Consider the following 19,769-nt stretch of genomic DNA (forward strand, 5'->3'; position numbering starts at 1 on the left):
TTTTTTTCCTTTTCCTTTTTCTTGCATATCGTAGCTTTGAAGAAAATTTGATGGAGCATGTGAAAAATGATGTCGTGGTTCCTGTAGTACGAGAGAGTTGCAATATGCGGCTTAGGTAGGGAGCATACTATATTCATGTCGTGTTAGCGCCATAAAAAAAATAAAAAAACAAGTTGACGACATCAGGCACACGGCATGGAACTATAAGTTCTGATAGGTAGAACACGAGCATTAACCAACGTGTGTAAGTACATCGTGTCCAAGTTATGATTGCGCAATAGACGAAATCTAGCCCACGTCGCTCAAGCATGTAGTTTGACTCTAGCCTACGTAGTTGATAATGTCGAAGACTTGGTGCGCAATACTATAGACAGGGGAGGCTCCTTTTCGTTGCGCTCGTTTGTTGCTGTCCCTGCTGCCATGTGCGAGCATCTTGCTGCAGGCCCAGGGGTAGCGGCAAAATAGATTCTTGGAGAAACATCGCATAGACGAGCTCGTAGCATGACAGGCGTGCTCCTAGGCTAATAGTTCCTAATAGACCTAACAAGAGACGCCTAGGCCCTTAGAAGCCGATAGTTTAGTTGAATGGGTAATTCAAGTCCTATTGACGACAATCATAATACGATAAGAAGTTGTTGGTTCTTAGGTGGTAGTAGAAGACAAGTTGGGAACGGACAGAACATCTAACTTAAGTGGTAATGATGTTCCACCACGTTCCACCGAGCAAGTTAAAGATTATTGGATGGAAACGACGACGCTTTTAACTTCTTGACGGTTCTTGGGACGATGCTCCTTCCTAGCTCCGGAATCATTAAGTTACCTAGGTAGTATATATACATATGAGACTTATATAATTGGAAGGCACATAGGTGGTAGGCAGGTAGGTGCAATGCATACTCAAAGCTTTGAGGATGCCCCGATTAGGAAATCCAAGCTCCGCTTTTGAATTCCATTTTTATTCCCTACATCTTCTCTTGCCCTCACCACTCTTACTCTGACATGCTGTAAGACACCTATTCTGGTCAATTGCATGGACCGAAGGACAGTCCCGTATGTTTGGAAATCATATATCCTTGTTTCCTTGTTTATATCGGACTAGTTAGCTCGATATCCCAGGGTTTCAGGGTCTTCCCCAAATCTATTAATCTAATTATTATCTCATGAATTTTTAATATCAGGATGACGGCGAAATACCTCCCGTCTTTTCTAGTCAGTCTCTCTAAACCCAGTCTAACCTCTCCTGGCGCAGTGTTAGTGGAGTTATCGATCCCGCTAGCCCTCTTCGAGTCCTATCTAAGGAATATTCAGTCCCTGATCCGAAGCCAATACTGATTCAATCCCGACTCGATGCCGCGGTTAGGAGACACTTCCGAATTCGCCGAATCAAGAGCTGCTTTTCACTTCCTAGAGTAGACGCTAGGTTAGATGGCGTCGATACTTACCTAGGTATACTGCACACCCATCTAAGAAGGACAGATTACAGTATATCCAGTTTTTCACGGAACTATAGCTATACTACCGTCTCAATGGGCCATCTCAGCTACTTCTCTACATACATGTACGTCGAGAAGCAGGAGGAGGTCGATGGTTGGCATGGTGTGAAGTGCAACCATGTGCCGCAAATTGCGATTTCATACATACGTGATGCCACGTCCTAACTTGCCAGCCTTGTCTGCAAGTATAGTTGGTATTGAATGTATAGGTACGGGATATGCAAGAATACATGCCTACGACTACACTACACCCATACGCGAGGCGCCATCAGGGATCTCGTTACCGAACTTGATATAGTCGCATCATTGCTAGCTTCTTGCATATGATTTCCCGAGATTGTGAAATCCGCTCTATGCTTTTTGAGATAACTTGTTGACGTTTGACTGGGTCTGGAAAAATTCACACAATGCCTTACACGACCCTGGCTTCTGCTCTGACACCAGGATCTATCCTAAGGATAATTAACATAGATGTACACAAGTAACCTATTATAGTGTTTCCTCATACCTCAATACATAAGGGAGTGGGGGTCCTCGCGAGTTGTTGAAGTCAGACTCGCTGACATCTTGATCACGAATTCTTACCCCTTATATCCGGATTTTCTTTATCAAGAGAATCAAAACACGCCGGCTTGGCTTGGTTCGACTTCTTCAATTTTCCATATCATCCCACGAACTACCTGGACTATCTACCCTCTAGAGCTCAAGCTCCCCTGTTCACTTACCCCCAAATTTGCTACTCCTCCACGCTTTAATCCCATGCTTCATGGTCTAAAACATCTAAGAGGCTCTTAATTAGTTCTAACTCAGGCACATATCCCACTTCATCCCACGCTACTAGTAGTTACTTAACAATGGCGCCCTCCGCAATGGCTGATGTAGCGCCAATGCAGCTACCCGTTTATTCAAAGCACTCAAATAAGGTTGCTGCCTCTGTCTTGCATGGGCCTCGAGATTTGCGATTAGTAAGTTGTTCCTAATATCCATCACCGTCTTCTATGCTACATCTATGTAATTTAGTAAGGTAATTAACCTGATTCGATAGGAAGTCAGAAACATCGAGGCGCCTGGCTTTGGTGAACTACAAATTGCTATCAAATCCACTGGTATATGTGGCTCAGATGTCTCATATTATAAAAAGTTCGCCAATGGTGACCTATGTGCTTGCGCTCCTCTGTCCCTTGGTCATGAATCGTCCGGTACGGTCGTGGCTGTTGGTCCCCAGGTCGATGGATTCAGGGTTGGTGACCGTGTTGCTCTAGAAGTTGGCGTTCCTTGTGGCCAGTGTGGTATCTGCCGAAAAGGCAGGTATAATCTGTGCAAGAAAATGCGGTTTAGGAGTAGCGCCAAAAGTGTCCCTCACTACCAAGGGACTCTTCAGGAGAGGATAAATCATCCGGCAATCTGGTGTCATAAGTACGGGCGAACCCCTATTTGCCAATCTCGTACCTATATGCTGTTACTAACTATTTTGTTAGACTACCAGATCAAGTTTCCTTCGAAGCCGCTGCCTTGCTTGAACCCCTTTCCGTTGCTATCCATGCTGTAAATCGCGCTACTCCCACGCCGGGCTCTACAGCTCTGGTCATTGGTGCTGGGACAGTTGGACTTTTGACTGCTGCGATGGCACGTCAATCTGGTTGCACTTCAGTCACCATCACTGATGTGGACGCCGGCCGCGTTAACTATGCACTTAAAAAGGGCTTCGCTACCCATGGCTTCGTTGTTCCTAATCAGTCAAATACTTCATCTGGTAGCTCCGTATTCACAGATTCAGGAAGCTCCACCCCCCTGGATCCTGGAGCAATGACACCAGCAAGTTTATTTTCCAACTCAATTCACGACCGTCTCGAAACCGCGAAAGGTCTCGCAGCTGATATACTATCCTTAACGAGGGCGCCTCCAAGTCTACAAAACGATGATGAAGACGAAGGCGTTGACGTAACGTTTGAGTGTACTGGAAAGGAAGCTTGTATGCATACTAGCCTCTACGCTACTCGTCCTGGTGGTAAAGTCATCATGGTGGGTATGGGCACACCAATTCAGACAATTCCAATGTCTGCTGCACATCTAAGAGAAGTAGATATCCTGGGAATATTCCGATATGCGAATACATACGGAACCGGCATAAGACTACTCTCTACTCAGGGGCAGGGTAGAGCTGGCTTCACCTTACCAAGTCTCGACGACATGGTAACCCATCGATTCAAAGGTCTCGGTGCTGCAAAACATGCTTTCGAACTTGCTAGCAGGACCATGGATGATGATGGCAATCTCGTGTTGAAAGTCGTCATCGAGGCTTAATTTTCCTCGTCTACTTGACCATCATGGATATCCTTCCCCTATCTCTTTTCTTTCGAAAAACGAACTCCAGCAACAACAACAACAACAACAACAACAACAACATAGAATATCGACGAAGCAAAAGAAAAAAAGCATTTAGAAGCTTGGGCGACATTGCACTGGTGATTCGGGAAGCAAAAACTTTTATGAACGGCTTGATGGCCTGGTAATGAAAAGTACTGCAATAATTTTCGAACTGAGAAGCACATCCGACATCAGTTCACCGGCTGCGCCGAGATATTTTCTTACATGTCTATCTTTTTATTGTCATTTTATCACTTTGCTCCATCACGACAAGGCATGGGATGGGTAGACTGGTGCCATTGAGGCTGGGCTGGTGTGTTGCGAACTGGAGATTATTCGCAGCATTCGCATTGGGTGCAGATATTCTGTCGTTTATATCCCAGGGATGCCGACTTTGCAACTCGGCTAGTTAATCTCAACTTCTCTTCATTTTCATTTTTCAAGTCTCCCCGACAAGGTGGTAATACCATGATGACTAGCAGAAGCGGATCAATAATTGTCACATAGTTTTAATGGGCCCGACGATTTCATAAACTAATCCATTAATCATTTGCCTCGTACTCTTTTCAGTTCATCGTGAACCTCAATAAGCCTTACTGTTAACTCAAAGACCTATTGATATCATAATCCCGTCGTAGCTCGATTTTGAGTCGTTGCCCAGCACACAACTTGCTTAACCTAACCTCTAAAACGCCTTGCGGATGCAAAGAACCATATTGCAAAGTGCACCTCGCCCTGAATGGCCGCCTATCCCCTAACAACTACGTAATGTTGCTTATCAAATCGCAAGGTCTCCCGGATTAGAATGACCAAAGCTTAGGGGTGCCGAATTTTCTAGCATTCGTTTGTAGTGGGCTTTCGTGCTCTCGACAACACTGTGCTTCTTGCCGACATCGCGGGCTTCTGTGATACTCTGGAGCACCTCGTTTAGGAGCTCCATCAGGTGTACATCGTTGGCCTCGCTGATCATCTCCTCTTCGTAAGCATTCGTGTTGGATGGTACTAGTAGCGGTAGTCTGTTGACGAGGGCCTGGATAGATCGGAGGATTGTATGTGAAGGAGTCGTCTGTTGACCCTCGGAGAGGTCCGTCGCGTTGTTCGGAGATAGGTAGGACGGGGGTAGTCGTTCGAGATATGTTGTAAGAAGGTTGACGCGAGATTGCAACATCTTGATAGCATTTGCCTTGGCCGTGAGTGCCGCAATTAGTTCCTCGTCCTCGCTTGTCAGTATGTGCTCTTCTGATTTCTCGTCCTTATCTTGAGCTTCCGTCGCTTTCGCAGGCTGTTTGCCCTTCGGGTCTGACTCTGGTTTCTTCTGCTGCCTGGGCTCGACCACCGTGGCATTTCCAACACCACGAGCTACGAAGTCCATGCTTATCATCTCCGCCTCACCCGTCTCTACCGAATAGGGTAGCTCCCTAAATTTCAACTTGAGAGGGGGGTCTCCGTCTCGCATCTCTTTGTCCTCGCCTTGATCTGCTTTCGGTTCATCAACCTCATAGTTGGATTCGTAAATGGTTAGGGGGAGCTTGCTTCCTGCTGCCTGTTGGACTGCCTCTTCGGGGTGGAATCCGAGTAGAAGAGACGACTCATTATGCTCTGATAGGATCCAGTTGTGAATAGGGAGTATGGATAGAGTCGGGCCACTCTTGGGCAAGACGGTATACCAGCCGACAAGGTCGAGTTGGGGAGATTTATGTATTGTTTTCACTATATAATTCACGGTTAGTAACTACAACCTTACAGTAAATAGATAGGGTAGCATACTCTGCTCTAATCGCTGTGCAAACCAGTTGGCATCAAGAAGAATATTGCCATCCTTAGCAATAGTGGCACACTCGAAGGCATGCTCGATAGTAACTTCCCTTCCATTCTGTTGTCCTATTAGAGCGCCAACCACAGGCCCCTGCTGGGCTCTCAGGGTATGTCGTGTGATATAATCTGAGATTGTGAGAAGGACGAGAGGATGAAGAACGGCCTGGAGTCCAGAGTCTGAAGACTTCTGTGATGAAAGCAGAGGATTTGGATCTGCCACATCCATCTTGTTGATTGGTGCTTAACTGTGCCAAATGGGAAAGATAATAGGAAGGAAGTTGTGAAGTTTATGAAGTAGTTTGGTAAATTGTTTTATTGTAAATTACAAGTTGTTGCAAGGCTGCAGCTGTACCTTTAAGCAGAGGTACCTGCCTCTAGTAGATGCCCCGCGTTGGCGGTGCGTTGTGGCTTTGCGTCACTTGAACTGAGATCCACAGTACCTGGAGGTCCTTATCCAAGACAGGTACGTACTAGTGACAGGATACATGTACCTACCCTGTCTGGGCGTATTAGAGGGGTTCAAGCTTTACAATTAGGTCCCTCCAAATGTTCTCTTGAATAACAACTTCTTCAACTTCCTGGGGTATTCTATGTTACCTGTGAGGATATCTACTTGGTCAGGTGAATAAGACTCACTCATGGATACATGTACCTTTTATTATTTTTGTCACCGCCTGTATAATGGAGAACAGATTCATTGCTTGGGAAGTATAGTCTCCAACTAGTTCTATACAGCTCTTTTGATCATACTCTCATTTGTTATGGTATTCTTTTCAAGACAAGTTACGTGAAATATCGTGCAAGTGCACAATATAATCCCTTATACGATCTCTCCTTGACTATCGTTGACTGGATAGAGATTCAATCTGCCTCTTCCCATTGCTCTTCTACCATGTGCTTTTTGAAAGAGACAAAATGGTGTTCTGTGAGGTCCAACGTCCCTTTCGCCTTTGACTTTGACAGCCTTTTTGTCTTAGCAAACCCTACCTATTTTAATCCTAGTCGAATCTGTTCTGTACAAATACTTGGATGACTGGCATCGTTACTCTCTTCTTGGTGATTCGGGTGCTTCGAACTATTGCGAGCAACTAATATCTGCAGCTTCATCGACTAAGTCCCAAATCTATCAGTACATCTCACTCCTAGCAATATCTATGAGTGTTCAGCACCAAGCTCAAGAAAGCACGCGGTATTCAGATATGCCGGGACCCCTTAGCGAATGCTATTCATTTCCTTCTGCTCCGAGGTCAGCTATACCTGCGAAAAGATCGGACGATGATGTTCAATTTATATCATCCAAGCCTGTTAAGAGGCGAAAGATAAGCGAGCAAGCCCCAAAGCCTATGGTACAGCAACAGAATATATCGGCAATACCTATCACACCTATGCCGCCCGTTTCTATCCACCCTGCTGAGCTTAAAGACTCTGATAGACGGATTAGCACAGGCATGGTTGGGCTCCCTTCAGATTTCAATACTATGGAACTCGCCTCTATGCTAAGAGGTGTGTCTCTCCCTGTACTGGAAAGATTCGTCCTCAACCAACCTTCTCGCGGGCCGAGACCTCCAAGCTCACCAGAGCTCTCCCCCAAGCAGTTACCGCAAACAGTTGCGCCAGCAATGGTGAGTGCCAACGCCAATGGGAACAGCCCTAGAGGCTCCAGATTTGACGTCGCACCTATGGCATGTATGTCAATGGGCAAAAATGCGGCCCAGCCAGAAGCATATTTTACAAATCCACTGGATCCTACCTCGACAATCGACCAACTACACGTTCTCAAGGAGCCAGTTGTCCATACACACACGTCGTCTCCTATGTTAAATAGGTCACCTAAAAATGTAGACCCGAAGAGTTTAGCGATGCCTCCGCCCCCAGTACCAAACGCTGAAATATCAGCAACCCCTAAATCTGCACGAGTTGGTCCCCCGTCGAATAATGCCACTCATATTACTACCCGATCAGATACAACAAAGCGGCCATGCCAAATTTGTGCCAGAATGCGGCAACAAGCAGATCTTGCGAAATTCCAAGGGTTTTCGATGTTCCCTCATAATATACCACATCACATGATTCCACAAATCGCCTGCCATCAGCCGTTTAGTCAACATCTACATCCTCAAATGATAGCTATGGGTCCAAACAGCATGCATTCCCTGAGTCCAGGCCTTGCACCAATCATGATGCCTATCAATAACAATAATTTCACAACCGTCCCAACTCGTATGACTAGCCCAGCGCAGATGAAAGATCAAGTTCACGACAAGAATTCTAGGCCAAGCCGTACAAATATCAACGACCAAATTCAACCTTCGTCAACTTCAGCAACCGGTGAAGCCCAGCCCCCCACGGCCTTGAACCCAGTCAAACCGCCAGCGTCTCTTATCCAGCCTACCTATCGCAAGCCCTCGCCAAACTTAATTGTAGACGTTGCAGAGACGTGCCAGGAGAAATTTCCATTTGAAGATGTCGCAAAAAGACATAACGTGCCCGTGGAAAAGGTTTTTGACGTCTTCGCGGCCATTATTCAGGTCCCACTTCTACGGTGCCCGACCGATAGACGAAGAGCAGGGAAACTTGCTACCACACGTGTTAAAGAGTATACGAAAGTTAAGAAAGCGATTCAAGAGGCTAGTAACCAGAATGATGCCGGCTCTGCAGATCAAGTAGTCGTGAAACCTCTAGATATCGCAAATCGGCTGGGCCAGGTAAATCTTCCGGATGGTTTCAACTTAAGAGAATCTTGAGAAACTAGAAGAATAGGGTATGTCACGTTTGAGTTTTAAACAAAAATGTAGGGTTGCAAGGAGTGAGATTGTCAGTATGTATTCTATCTATCCGATGCTATGCGCACAGTATCTTATTAATCTACGAAGGCCATCTCATTCTACCACGCATTTCTCGGCTAATTGTAGCCAAATGTCTTCTTCTTCCTCATCGCCAATTTTCGATGCAGCATATTTAGTATGCGAGCTACGTACAACAGGACGTACCGTTCTATCGCTATCCAAGGACTCTTCGGATCCTTGACTAGCAGAACTAGCAGAATCAAGCTTATTGATATACGTCTTCGATCGCCGGAGACGGGGTTGCACTGACGGGGCTTGGCGCTCATCTTCCTCTCCGTCGAAGACTACTACGTTATCCCCGCGGGGGCCGGTATATTTCTTGTTAGTCCGTAGACGTGGCGGTCGGCTCACCTTAGGTTGCTGTTCCTTCTGCAGCTGAAAGTCTGATTCCGCTTTAAAGGGGTCAACGTACTCCTTCTTCGTCGAATGCAACCGCGGCGGTCCCGAGATCCGCGGCAGCTCTTGTTGCTCCGCCTGCGTCTGCTTTGGGGCAACTCTTCTATTCCGCTGACTTCCCGGCACGGAATACGGTACGTCCTCTTCCCAGACACACTTGCCATCAACCCACCTACTCGTGCCCCTAGGCATTATGGCATCGGGTCCACCACCGGGGAACTCGACATCGGCAGAAGACGAGCACAAATACCGCATCTCACCCATCGCCACGTTTGCCGCGCGCTGCACCACATCCATACGTTCCAATAACCGCCTCACCTCCTCCAGGTGCCCCGCGCGCTTATGCGCGTACACCTGGTTCATGAGCTCCAAGTGCCGGTCCCGATGCTCGCGGCGGACCAGGTTCGACCTGTAGATGGGGTCGCACTCGGCGCAGCAGTCCTCGAGGTAAGCGCGCGGTACGCTGAGCTCAGGTTGCGGACACGGTTTCCGGCATCCCTCATCGCAGTATTGATTATAGTGTGTTAGGACGTGTCCGCAGGACATCTCAGTTTGCGTGGCGTTGCACATGATGTATTTTCTTTTTTGACTTTAAAGAATAGAATGCGATAAATTACCTTTTTTTCTGATATCGAGTCTAGTCTCTACTTCTGCTTTGATATGCTTGTATGTAAGTATTGTTGTTTCCTTGGTTGGTTTATGGAAGCCTCTAGATAGTCGTCCCAAGACGTTAAATAGGAGGCATCTAGTAGTAAGAAGACATTGTTTAGACTAGAGCCTCTCTAAGAGATAAAGAAAGGGGTTCTCTTCGGTTCTTGTCTCTATACTATTGTTTAATCTAACGTCTTTCTCTATACCAACAAGGGGATTATGAATAGTAGCTTTCAAGACTGCTTATACAAAGAATTTGACCCCTGTTGTCTAAGAGCCGCACAAAAGAGTATTGAGTACAGTCCTTATGGAAAGTCTTGGGTTATACACGCCTCTATGTAGTCTAATTATAGCTGCTTTATAGTTGTGCGATACGCTCCTCTTAAGACAATGGGATACCCCTTTTCTAACAGCTTTCGCTTTCGCAAGACGCCAAATGCTTCACAAAAGGAGGGTTTGCATTGTATACAGTAGTGAAATTAACCCGAGTGTATCTAAGTATCTGACTAGAGAGCACCCTTAGACCAAATTGTTGCATTTTATCCAGTGACGTTACTGGATTTCGCTCGCAGCTTGAAGATACCGCCCATTATTATCGCTAGAGTCAGTTTTTAATGTTAACATAGGGACCTATGGAATTTCGATTACATTATACGCTATATGAAAGGGCGGTATAGAAGCGCCGAATTTGCCTATACGAACAGCCGCATGATAATAGACGGTATATTCATCAGGTGAGCTAGGCTTAAATCTCCCGTCTACTAGACTAATTCGTCTCAGAGCCATATTGTACGTTTGAGGAACAGGTTTGGCTACAGTATGGTATCAAGTTCCATATTAAATTAGATATCGTCTAAGTTCGCGGTAATGTAGTTGATAGATGCACCACGGAAAATGCCGTATGACCCTATACGCAAGATCCGCAAAGCGTGGTAGCTACCAAGAGGTTGGAGAATGAAAATTTCTTTTTATAGGAAGTCATATTATATACCATACGTCACCCTAATGACTTATGAAGTCGGCAGAACAGAAGCTATGTATTTTAGAAATACCGGCGGACGATCTTGGAAGTTCTTGCAAGGGCACCGGGCTAAAACTATATGAAATAAATAAATAAACGTGATAGGGTAGCTCGTACTTTTAAGCGAACAGACTATTGATTCATCAGTAAGCGGCTCGATTATATACAGAGTAATCTCGATACACGAATGGGAACTACAGATCTAGGTAATACGGTACGACGGCGCGGAGAATCCGTGACACGGCCCGGTCTAAGGGAACGCCAAGAAGGCGAAATATCAAATTATTTAGCTACGAGCGTAGTTATAGGAGTGTGTAGGTTACGTAGAAAGGGTCTAATAGATCTAGAAGTATGACGCGGCCGGGGCTAAACAGGGCAAAGCGAGGGTAGCACCTTGCCGGCAAATTCAGTCTCATCGGTTAACTGTAAAGTATCAGGATCCCGACTTCGGCATCGGATCTTGCACCAACAGACCATATCTAGATGGATAGCTGGCTTGGCGTCCTATATAAGACCCGAATATAAGTTGTCTTTACTGAGTGACGTGTCCAAGAACTTGAACCGTAACCGGCGCCCATGATAGTGCCTCGGCGGCTACAACTCGCCCGACACTATACACTAAAATAGTTATTATACCTCTTTCGGCAGCGAAGCCGGTAGTCCGGGAAAGTACTCGCTGGTCCGGAGAGCTGGTGATCTCTCTATCGTTATACATGTGAGTGCTTCAACAAGGATCATGACCCCCACGTAGAGGATAGAATATGACATGCCTTGTAGGGTGAATGGTAGTTGTTATCCTGTTTTGGAATTATTTATTTGTTCCATGAGTGTTCTTGTCCCGGTTGCGAATCTGACAAGGGCCGATATGCCTGATACGCTCAGCCTGGTTCCGAAACTGGGTCCAATATCCTAAATAAGGCCGTGATTCTATTCTGCATATAATGTGCGCCTCCCCGGCGGCGAGTTCGGGTGTAAGAAAGAGAACCATTTCGTCTCATTGGCACACCTTTGATCCCCAGGCGAACTATCATAAAGTGTATCCACAGATTGGCGAATATGCCAAGGCTCGCCAGGATGAGATTCCGTCAATAGCTAGCCTTGCATAACGGGTCTTGTACAGTGACTTCTGCAACGACCAAGGAACATGCTGATGAGCCTATCTTCTGAAAAGATAGAGAGGGTAGGGTAGACTGCTGTAAGAGCGGGCCAGGGTACCAGGTGGCAAGATTGCTAGGATAAAGGACGGCTCGCGGATGCGAGTGATTGCATGACGTTACTTAGCTTCCTGCAACATGAATTGGAATTGGAATATTAAACGTGCATGAAAAACGGAAGACAGGAAAGGAAGAAGTTTAGGTTAATAGAGTCAGCGACGGTTTTTTAGATTGTTGGTTGAAGCTGAGAGATATTGGAACTGAGTAACGGAATCTGGGGCTTGGCTGTGGCGTTAGCTGGACGGACCCTATTAGTCATCTCCGTCCGGGGCCCCGGACTTGCTCCCATGGAGCCCACTTACTAATTTATGTAGAGGATTTAAGATGGGACCAAGATAGGACCAAGATACCCAGGATACCCCTGTAAACCTTATCAGCTCACGGCTGTCTCAGCCTCAAAAGTCAAATTTTCGCAGCCTCGCATAACATGACGTCTCCAAAATCAACAAGCTTGTAACATAGATTAGTGCGGCGCATATAAAGAATTAAGCACTTGACTGCGACCTATACCAAAATATCAACCCTACATAGATGCACCACGATACCAATTGATACCGCACTTTGCATCCCTCCCCCCCCCAACCCCCCCAACCCCCCCAAAATGACGCATATGACCAATCCCCTCGCGACTGTCGACCAGCTATACCAGCGGACCTCCTTCAGCGCGCTGCCCTCCGACCTCCAAGACGCCATCTTCTTCGCGACCCAACGACTGACCCAAGCCGCCGGCATTCTACTACGGCTCCCCCAATCCGTCACGGCGCAAGCCAACGTCGTCCTCGCGCGCTACTGGCTCGTCGAATCGCCCCTATCCTACGAGTTCAGCGACACATCCGCCGCCGCGCTCTTCCTCGTCGCCAAGCTCGGCGCACACCCGTGCCTACCCCGCGATGTCTGCAATGTGTACGCGTACCTCCTATCTCCGAACTCCGTGCTCTTCAAGGGCGGAGGAGATATCCATGGCAAGGATAAAGAAGGCCCGTCACCATCCAACCTCCCCGGAATCCCGTACGCCTCCTTCCAGTCACGTATCATGGCCCTCGAGGCCCGCATATTGTACTCCCTGTCCTTCAACACGCACGTCGCGCTGCCACACCCCTTAGCCATCACATACCTGCAAGCGCTAGACTTCCTCGGCCTACCCAGGGCCGAGATCGCGGGACGCGCCGTCGCGTATCTCAACACGGCGCTCTTGTCGCCGCAGCTGCTGTATCTCACGCACCAGCCGCACGCGCTCGCCGTCGCAGCGATATACTCCGCGGCGCGCGACGCCGGGGCCAAGATGCCGACGTGTGCGTGGTGGGAGGTGTTCGACGTGGACCGCGAGGAGCTCGGGTTCCTGGTTGTAGGCATGCGCAGCCTCGAGGGCTGGGTGCGGACGCAGCTGGAGGATGATGGCGTGCTGACGAAGGGGATGGTCACGCGGGCCTATGTGGAGGGAGAGATGAGGAAGAGGGGGTTAAGGATTGGAAATGGGAGTGCTGGGGCTGGTGAGGATGAGATGGAAGATGAGGAGACGGCACTTATGCGGCAGATGGATGAGAAGGCGGCGCAACTAGATGAATGAGGGCTGGAGCTAGCTCAATGTCTATATGGGCTGAACAGGACCTACAAGGGCGCTGGGTACCGCCGGCTGACTACTATAACTTCATGCTATCTATATCCGAGAGTGATTGGATAATTATAATAGTATACTAGTTATAACCAAGCTTATAGTTGGCCTTTTAAGGCTGAAAGTACGAACTTAAGTCGCCCCGAGAAGCTATAGGGATAGGAGAAGACGAGAATGTATTAAAGAACAAGGAGTGTTTCCGTTGCAAGTCCTATGTAACTGATTATGGCCTCTCCTAAAGAAATTGACAACCCATTCTCCCTCCCCCATACGAAGGCAACCCTGCCTATTTAGACTAACTACCGTCCAGCGTCGGGTTGATGATTTCCATAATATTGCCCTACTCAATGAATAGACCACCTCTCGCAACGATGCAAAATGAAACGTTATGGTTTCCGAAAACGCAATTATTAAGAAATCCCTATTCGGATATCCACCCTGTCCTGTTGAAGGAAGATCAATTATACAGAATGAGACATAAGTTGTCCCTATGTGTCTCATTCCTCGTACAATCGAAATAGGTTCGTGGAGTGGCACTCCGGAAACCTGAACCGAAGATTAAGAAATAGTAGAACTGAAAACCTGGCCTGGGATGGCATTATGGTTGCAATGGCTCACTTGGAAAAGGACCTAGGTGGAAGGTAGGCAATGGAAGTTGAGTGGCCAGTAAAGAGAGGGCGTCAGCGGTGGTAATACGTATCCCTCTACCAAATGTCCTCAAGTGGATTTAGCACATGTATTTGGCTGATGGACTCGTGAGGCATGAGCTAGCTAATCAATAATCCAATAACCTCCGTTACGGTTTTTATGACGACGTAGAAACGTATGAAATAGTATATCTCATAGGTTGTTGTCGGCCCCAAACGGGTCGGAGGAGTCCAGCAGTAACTTGACTTGCTGCAGAAGTTTGATGGTAAATTCTTGCCGATGTATTTCGAACTCGACGAGTGCTGCGTCCAGCAGTTCCTCCTCCAACTTATTTCTGTCTTTCAGGGAAGGAGAGAGATTGTTTAAGTTGCGAGATAATTTTCTCTGCACCTCCAGTTCCTTGCATCCGAGGCCGACAGGAAGCCACTGGATGATCTCTTTTGTCCTCTTCAGGAGATCTGTGCACTTCTCATTCTTGAGTACGCGGCAGACAATGATGCAATTATCGAAAATCTCCACGACATTGGACATCTTGAGGACGGGGTACTTCGAGTAGGCTACTCGGCAATTCCGGTATAGGTTTGCCAGTGTCGTACCAGTGCCTTTGATATCCATGGCCTCAGATGGTACCATGTATAGGTTGTGCTTGTAGTTGTTCTCGACGCAGTCTATAGATCGGATCCAGTCGAAAATCAGCGCGAAGTCCATGTAAGGACACCATTTGTGTAGCCATTTCACCGTTACTTCGTCAGTAACTTGCAACACAGACTTGGCGGCTAAGTCAAGAATATCTTGGCTGATGCCTTCAAATCGCTTCTTAGGGTAGTCCATTAGGACGTCACCCAGGCTTCTTAGGGCGGGAGTAACAGTGGCGGTCTGTATAATCAACTGCAGCTTTAAGCGTCAGTTACCAGCGTCCCGTAAGTCTTCGATATAGCTAGGAGAAGGCAAGTAGTTTACTTACAGTGGGCTTCGCGAACCGAGAATCGCAAGGACTAGGGTGGCCGAAAGGTTGCTTTTTGCCGGCCTGTTTTGGTTGGATTGCCGGTCCTAAAGGTCGAAATCCAGGCTGTTGACGAAGAGCTAATCTACCAGTGCAGCTGTTGAACCGAAGCATATCAGGCGCGGTAGCATAATTCTTCCATTGATCTTGTTGAGATTTCCTCCTTCTACCCTCACGTCGCTTTTTGGTCCTGTTAGTACCCATTGTTGAAACAGCAGATAATGAAGGGAACGCGGTACAGTGAGGAAGAAAGGGACAAGAGGCTTTTTAAAGGAGCGAGCTGGTGAAGAAACTTTTATGGGAAAAAAAGAGCGTCTAGGCAACGCTTCTTAGCTTCACGTTGTGTGATTGACCAGGCGATGTGCACACGACGATGTGGTCTCCATAAAACAATGCTACATGCAAATACTCCTCCTATTATAACAGGGCCACCTTCCCAGATATGTAAAGGAGGGGTTGTAGACCTGGAAGGTGTAATTGGGGGGAGGGCTGCTTCCTAAATATCCGTATGCTACTTCTTCACATGCATCTAGGGAAGGAGTATCTGTTTATAGACCCTATTCCTGTTACAAGGTAGTTATGTATAGATGAAATACATACCACATCATTCCTTAACTCAATAACGTGTATGGACTGTATGGACGACTTGAACAGATTAAGTAAGTAGGTTCCTAGCAATGCACCTTCATCTAAGCTGATCCTAAGATTCTGCTTTGGGAAAGGAACCCTCTATTTCACTCCAACTAAAAATGACTATAAACACCTTTATAATAGCAAAATGATATAATACTACAGTGCCTACAAGTAGTTCTATTTCCCAAGACGTACAAGGTATCAATCTCAAGCGAGTAAAAAAGCCTCCCGTATCCAACCAAACCCAGTCCGATCCGTGCGCCACGCTTGTGCTCCCTTTTATTATTGAAGTTGCCTTATACCTTATACAAGTCTTATAGTCTAGATACCCCTTACTTTAACAGGCTTCCCACATCTTGCAGCCGTATATTATCCATGGCGAGAGTGTTCCCTCCTCTATCTATCCTACCCCAGCCAGCCCCCCAACCGGGCAACACGCCTGCGTTCGCCACCATCGTCTCCCCTGACGTGGCAAAACCCGCTGTTGAGCTCGAGCTAGCGGCGTAGTCGCCCGCGTTATCGCTGTTGGGTCCGCTATTGCGTTTCCAGAACTTCCGCCCCTTTTTCGGTTGAACGTTCTGGACTACCGATTCGGGTGTCGTCATGATACCCGTCCGACCGCTCGGTGCCATGCGCGGGTAGAAGAAGCCGGCCGGCTGACCGCCCGAGAACGGGTTCCACCATCGGCCCTTAGACCGTTCGATGATGCTGCCGTTACGGCCCGAGTTGTACGATGTCGGAGGCTCCCCCGCTAGCTCTTCGAGGGTATAACCCTTAGTTTCGGGAATCAGTAGCGACGAAAATGTCCCGCAGAGCATAAATAACGCGAATATCTGCATCAGCCGAGCGAGCCAGGGCGTGCATGATTTCCCCGAGCAATGGCTAGGGGCATCCTTTGTGAGAAGCGGCAAGGAAACGACTTGTGCGACGATGGCACCCACCTTTCCCATAGCTGCCGAAAGCCCGTGTCCGGAGGAGCGGTATCGTGTCGGGAAGCACTCGCCGGGGACGATGAAGGTAGTGGTATTTGGACCGAAATTGAAGAAATAGTTTGCAATGACATATAGGGCCAGTAAAGCACCCTTGCTGAGGCTATTATACATGAATCCTAATACGCAAAAGGTGATAGTAAGTATAACGAATCCAATAATCTGGAGTGGTTTACGGCCAATAGTATCGATCGTCAGTATGGCAGTCCAATATCCAGGCAGAGAGCCTGCGACGACTAGAATGATCGTGCCGACTGCGCTGTTGAACAATATTGTGTAAAGCGAGTCCCCATCGGCGTAACCGATTGCTTGTAATATTATCTGGTTATTTAATCCTAAACCATAGAAAGCTAGGTCCTGCGTCTCGAGGTTAAACAAATTTGATCAAGAAGTTAGGTACCTGTTGAGGGATACGTACTAGGAAAAACCATGACAGAGTCGTTCCCAGCAGGACTTTAGCGTTCTTCCATTGTGTGAAGTAAAGGTATAAGTCGTGCCAAGACGCTGAAGGTATGTTGAGCGCTGGAGCGGCGACCTTTTTCATCCTTGCTTGTGTGATTTCATCCACCTCTCCCTCTGACTGGCTCGACATATACGCCTTGATGTCGGCAGCCGCTTTCTCGACATCCTTAGCTACCTCAAAGGTATATCTAGGTGTTTCAGGGATCGTAATGCGATAATAGAGAGCGAAGCAAGCCGGAACAGCTCCAACTCCCACAATAATACGCCAGCATCGATCAGCGGCTATCTGACATGCGTAGTCGCACTGGTCGACGGTCAATGCGTTTCCGAAAGCGTTCTTGAAAGATGCGGTAACGATAAGAGCCACGACGGCGGCTAGCAACTGTCCCATCCCTTGCATAGAAAACACTGCGGCCATCATGGCGCCGCGCCATCGCGTAGGCGCAAACTCTGAGGTGATGACAGCGCTCAAAGGATAGTCCCCCCCTATACCGACTCTGGCTATGGTATTAGCACAAATTCGCACGCAATATTATTCGTCATCTTACCCCATCATAACCCTCCAAAAAGTCATTAGTCCGGTGAAGCTCACAGCTTGAGAGGCCGCAACTATATAAACGTTAACTTTTGCAATTTCAAATCGTATTAATAGTTCCCCGTGTTTAGAAGTTCAAGTGAACTATGAGGGCCGTAGCGTAGGGGGTTATAAAGAATTGGGTTCCAATTAAGGATATTTCTATAGGTACTTACCCAAGCAACAGGAGAGAGTCGAGAAGACGATAATGCCTAGCTCAACTCCGTACATCCGCCTTCTTCCGAACTTATCTGCCAACCAACCAAATAGGACCTGACCTATGATGATACCCGCGCTCGTTGACGCCTTCAGAGTCTGGCTGACCGGGGTCGGTAAGTGTCCAAAGTTCCCTCCATACCCATTCTTCGCATTCTCCGGTGCTCCGTGCCAGAATACAACACCGAGCATCGTCGTTACGAGATTGATGGCGAAGATATCGTACGAATCAAGAAAAAATCCTATACCAGCGACTAACACAGCCCTCACATGGTACATTCCAAAAGGTACTTTATCGATTTCTGACAGCGCGAGTCGTCGCCGTAGGTTCGGGTCTTGGATGTGGCTGAAGTCGTTGAAGAAATTATGAAAAGCTCGATTGCCGCCATACGTCCGGTCATATGTGGCCGGCGTCATAGGCTCCGGCGTGGTCATCGTCGGAAGCTCGACCAGCTTTTGCTTTATCGTAAGTGTTTCGCGATATCGGCCGCGGAAGCAAATAAATGCATAATTACCCAACAGGAGGCTCGAGGGCTAGATTCGACGGGGCTACGATTTGTTCATGGTGTTATTTATTAGATGAGCCTTCCGTCTACGTGGGAGTATACAATGCGGCTATACCCGCCGAGACCGCACGTCTTACGGCTGCCGATCCTGTGAAACCGACTTGCTATCGAAAAGATACGGATGGGACAGGTAATATGCGCTGGCTATGGGATAGAAAATAGTGATAAATAATGAAAAGTGAAGCAGCTAGGTAAAACGAACAAAGTTGTGTAAGCCCTTCGAGATCTAAGACAAAGCCTCGATGCGTACCAGGGTAGGGAGGGATGTGATGTGATCTGACGCACTCCGATGATCGTTACGGTAATTAAACATTTTTCTTGGTCTAACAAGGTCCCATCGACCCAATCGCGTGGGTGGACGGATTTCTCGGGAGGCTCCTAAAGGAGCTTAGGGGTTAAACGTTGGATACATGGGCTGATGGATCTTTTGTTAGGATGACATCCAATGTAATACGGCGAAAGAAGACGAATGCACAAAGGCAAAGATGTAAGAGGCGCAAGAGTCTAGACCCTAGACACGCCTCTGGGGTGAATGTTCTTAAACTAGCCTCAAGTATCCTTGACACTCCCGTTCCACGACCTACATACCTATTTGTGTCTTGGTGCAACGCTTTGTCGGACGACAGACCAAAGTAACATGGTGTCGAAAGGTTATGAGATGTGTTGGTCAATAATGTTAGACTTATGACTATCGTGAAGCTAACAGCTTCAGCTTGATCAAAATGTGGGTGTGAAACTAGAGCTGCTCATTGCCATATGTATGAGTTCGGTGAGGTTCAAGTGGGACTCATCCTGCTCATCCCACATCGTAGAGAAGAATCTGGGCTCGCACCAAGGGTGAGGCGAGGCCCGCTCATCTGGCTCATCTGGCTCATCTGGCTCTAAAAACGTGGGAGGCAGTATCACATGATTATACGAAGGCTGAAATGAACATATTCCCAACATACCTACATATTCTCGAAACTCCATGTAGGTAGGTACCTAAGTAGGTGGTAGGTTCAGGGGATCCCTCGGACTTGGCAGGGTACGGCAAGGATACGGCAAGGATAATGGCATAGGTAGGTACAAGATGCAGTCGCAAATGAGCCGCGTTACGGGTGCGAGAGTGGGATTTCGCGGGGCAAATCGACGCACGTACCCACCGGCCCGCGATTTAAAGTTTAAATATATATTACTTAAGCACCTTATCAACTTAGTGAGGTCCCTTAGTTCAGATCCTATTAGGTACCTAAGGTAGGTACATATCTCTATTCTTTTTTCCCC

The 19,769-nt window shown here is 47.5% G+C and overlaps 7 protein-coding genes across 7 annotated transcripts; 3 read left to right on the forward strand and 4 right to left on the reverse strand.

Moving 5' to 3' along the window:
- Positions 1 to 2,069: 2,069 nt before the first annotated feature.
- On the forward strand, positions 2,070 to 3,816 carry F4813DRAFT_50386 (GroES-like protein). Its single transcript, XM_049248572.1, has 3 exons — positions 2,070 to 2,458; positions 2,539 to 2,909; positions 2,972 to 3,816. Exons 1-3 carry the CDS (start codon positions 2,348 to 2,350, stop codon positions 3,795 to 3,797), a joined length of 1,308 nt encoding a protein of 435 aa, XP_049100442.1. The 5' UTR covers positions 2,070 to 2,347; the 3' UTR covers positions 3,798 to 3,816.
- Positions 3,817 to 4,638: 822 nt separating this feature from the next.
- F4813DRAFT_380383 (uncharacterized protein) lies at positions 4,639 to 5,901 on the reverse strand (the record flags this gene model as incomplete). The annotated part of the gene is made up of 2 exons (XM_049245558.1): positions 4,639 to 5,570; positions 5,628 to 5,901. 2 exons carry the CDS (start codon positions 5,899 to 5,901, stop codon positions 4,639 to 4,641), a joined length of 1,206 nt encoding a protein of 401 aa, XP_049100443.1.
- A 671-nt stretch (positions 5,902 to 6,572) lies between these two features.
- F4813DRAFT_50422 (uncharacterized protein) lies at positions 6,573 to 8,487 on the forward strand. The gene has a single exon (XM_049248573.1). It carries the CDS (start codon positions 6,830 to 6,832, stop codon positions 8,417 to 8,419), a length of 1,590 nt encoding a protein of 529 aa, XP_049100444.1. The 5' UTR covers positions 6,573 to 6,829; the 3' UTR covers positions 8,420 to 8,487.
- Positions 8,437 to 9,662, reverse strand: F4813DRAFT_50432 (uncharacterized protein). The gene has a single exon (XM_049248574.1). It carries the CDS (start codon positions 9,485 to 9,487, stop codon positions 8,555 to 8,557), a length of 933 nt encoding a protein of 310 aa, XP_049100445.1. The 5' UTR covers positions 9,488 to 9,662; the 3' UTR covers positions 8,437 to 8,554.
- Positions 9,663 to 12,260: 2,598 nt separating this feature from the next.
- F4813DRAFT_356940 (cyclin-like protein) lies at positions 12,261 to 13,772 on the forward strand. The gene has a single exon (XM_049243047.1). The coding sequence runs from the start codon at positions 12,405 to 12,407 to the stop codon at positions 13,368 to 13,370; it is 966 nt and encodes a 321-aa protein (XP_049100446.1). The 5' UTR covers positions 12,261 to 12,404; the 3' UTR covers positions 13,371 to 13,772.
- A 322-nt stretch (positions 13,773 to 14,094) lies between these two features.
- F4813DRAFT_395776 (uncharacterized protein) lies at positions 14,095 to 15,270 on the reverse strand (the record flags this gene model as incomplete). The annotated part of the gene is made up of 2 exons (XM_049247745.1): positions 14,095 to 14,951; positions 15,028 to 15,270. 2 exons carry the CDS (start codon positions 15,268 to 15,270, stop codon positions 14,256 to 14,258), a joined length of 939 nt encoding a protein of 312 aa, XP_049100447.1. The 3' UTR covers positions 14,095 to 14,255.
- A 672-nt stretch (positions 15,271 to 15,942) lies between these two features.
- F4813DRAFT_50495 (phosphate permease) lies at positions 15,943 to 18,712 on the reverse strand. Its single transcript, XM_049248575.1, has 4 exons — positions 17,901 to 18,712; positions 17,699 to 17,759; positions 17,107 to 17,647; positions 15,943 to 17,045 (listed from the first exon to the last, which is right to left on the reverse strand). Exons 1-4 carry the CDS (start codon positions 18,373 to 18,375, stop codon positions 16,032 to 16,034), a joined length of 2,091 nt encoding a protein of 696 aa, XP_049100448.1. The 5' UTR covers positions 18,376 to 18,712; the 3' UTR covers positions 15,943 to 16,031.
- Between the last annotated feature and the right edge of the window lie 1,057 nt (positions 18,713 to 19,769).

This window comes from Daldinia decipiens (assembly GCF_022478715.1).
Source record: "Daldinia decipiens strain CBS 113046 unplaced genomic scaffold F4813scaffold_13, whole genome shotgun sequence".
NCBI lineage: Eukaryota > Fungi > Ascomycota > Sordariomycetes > Xylariales > Hypoxylaceae > Daldinia > Daldinia decipiens.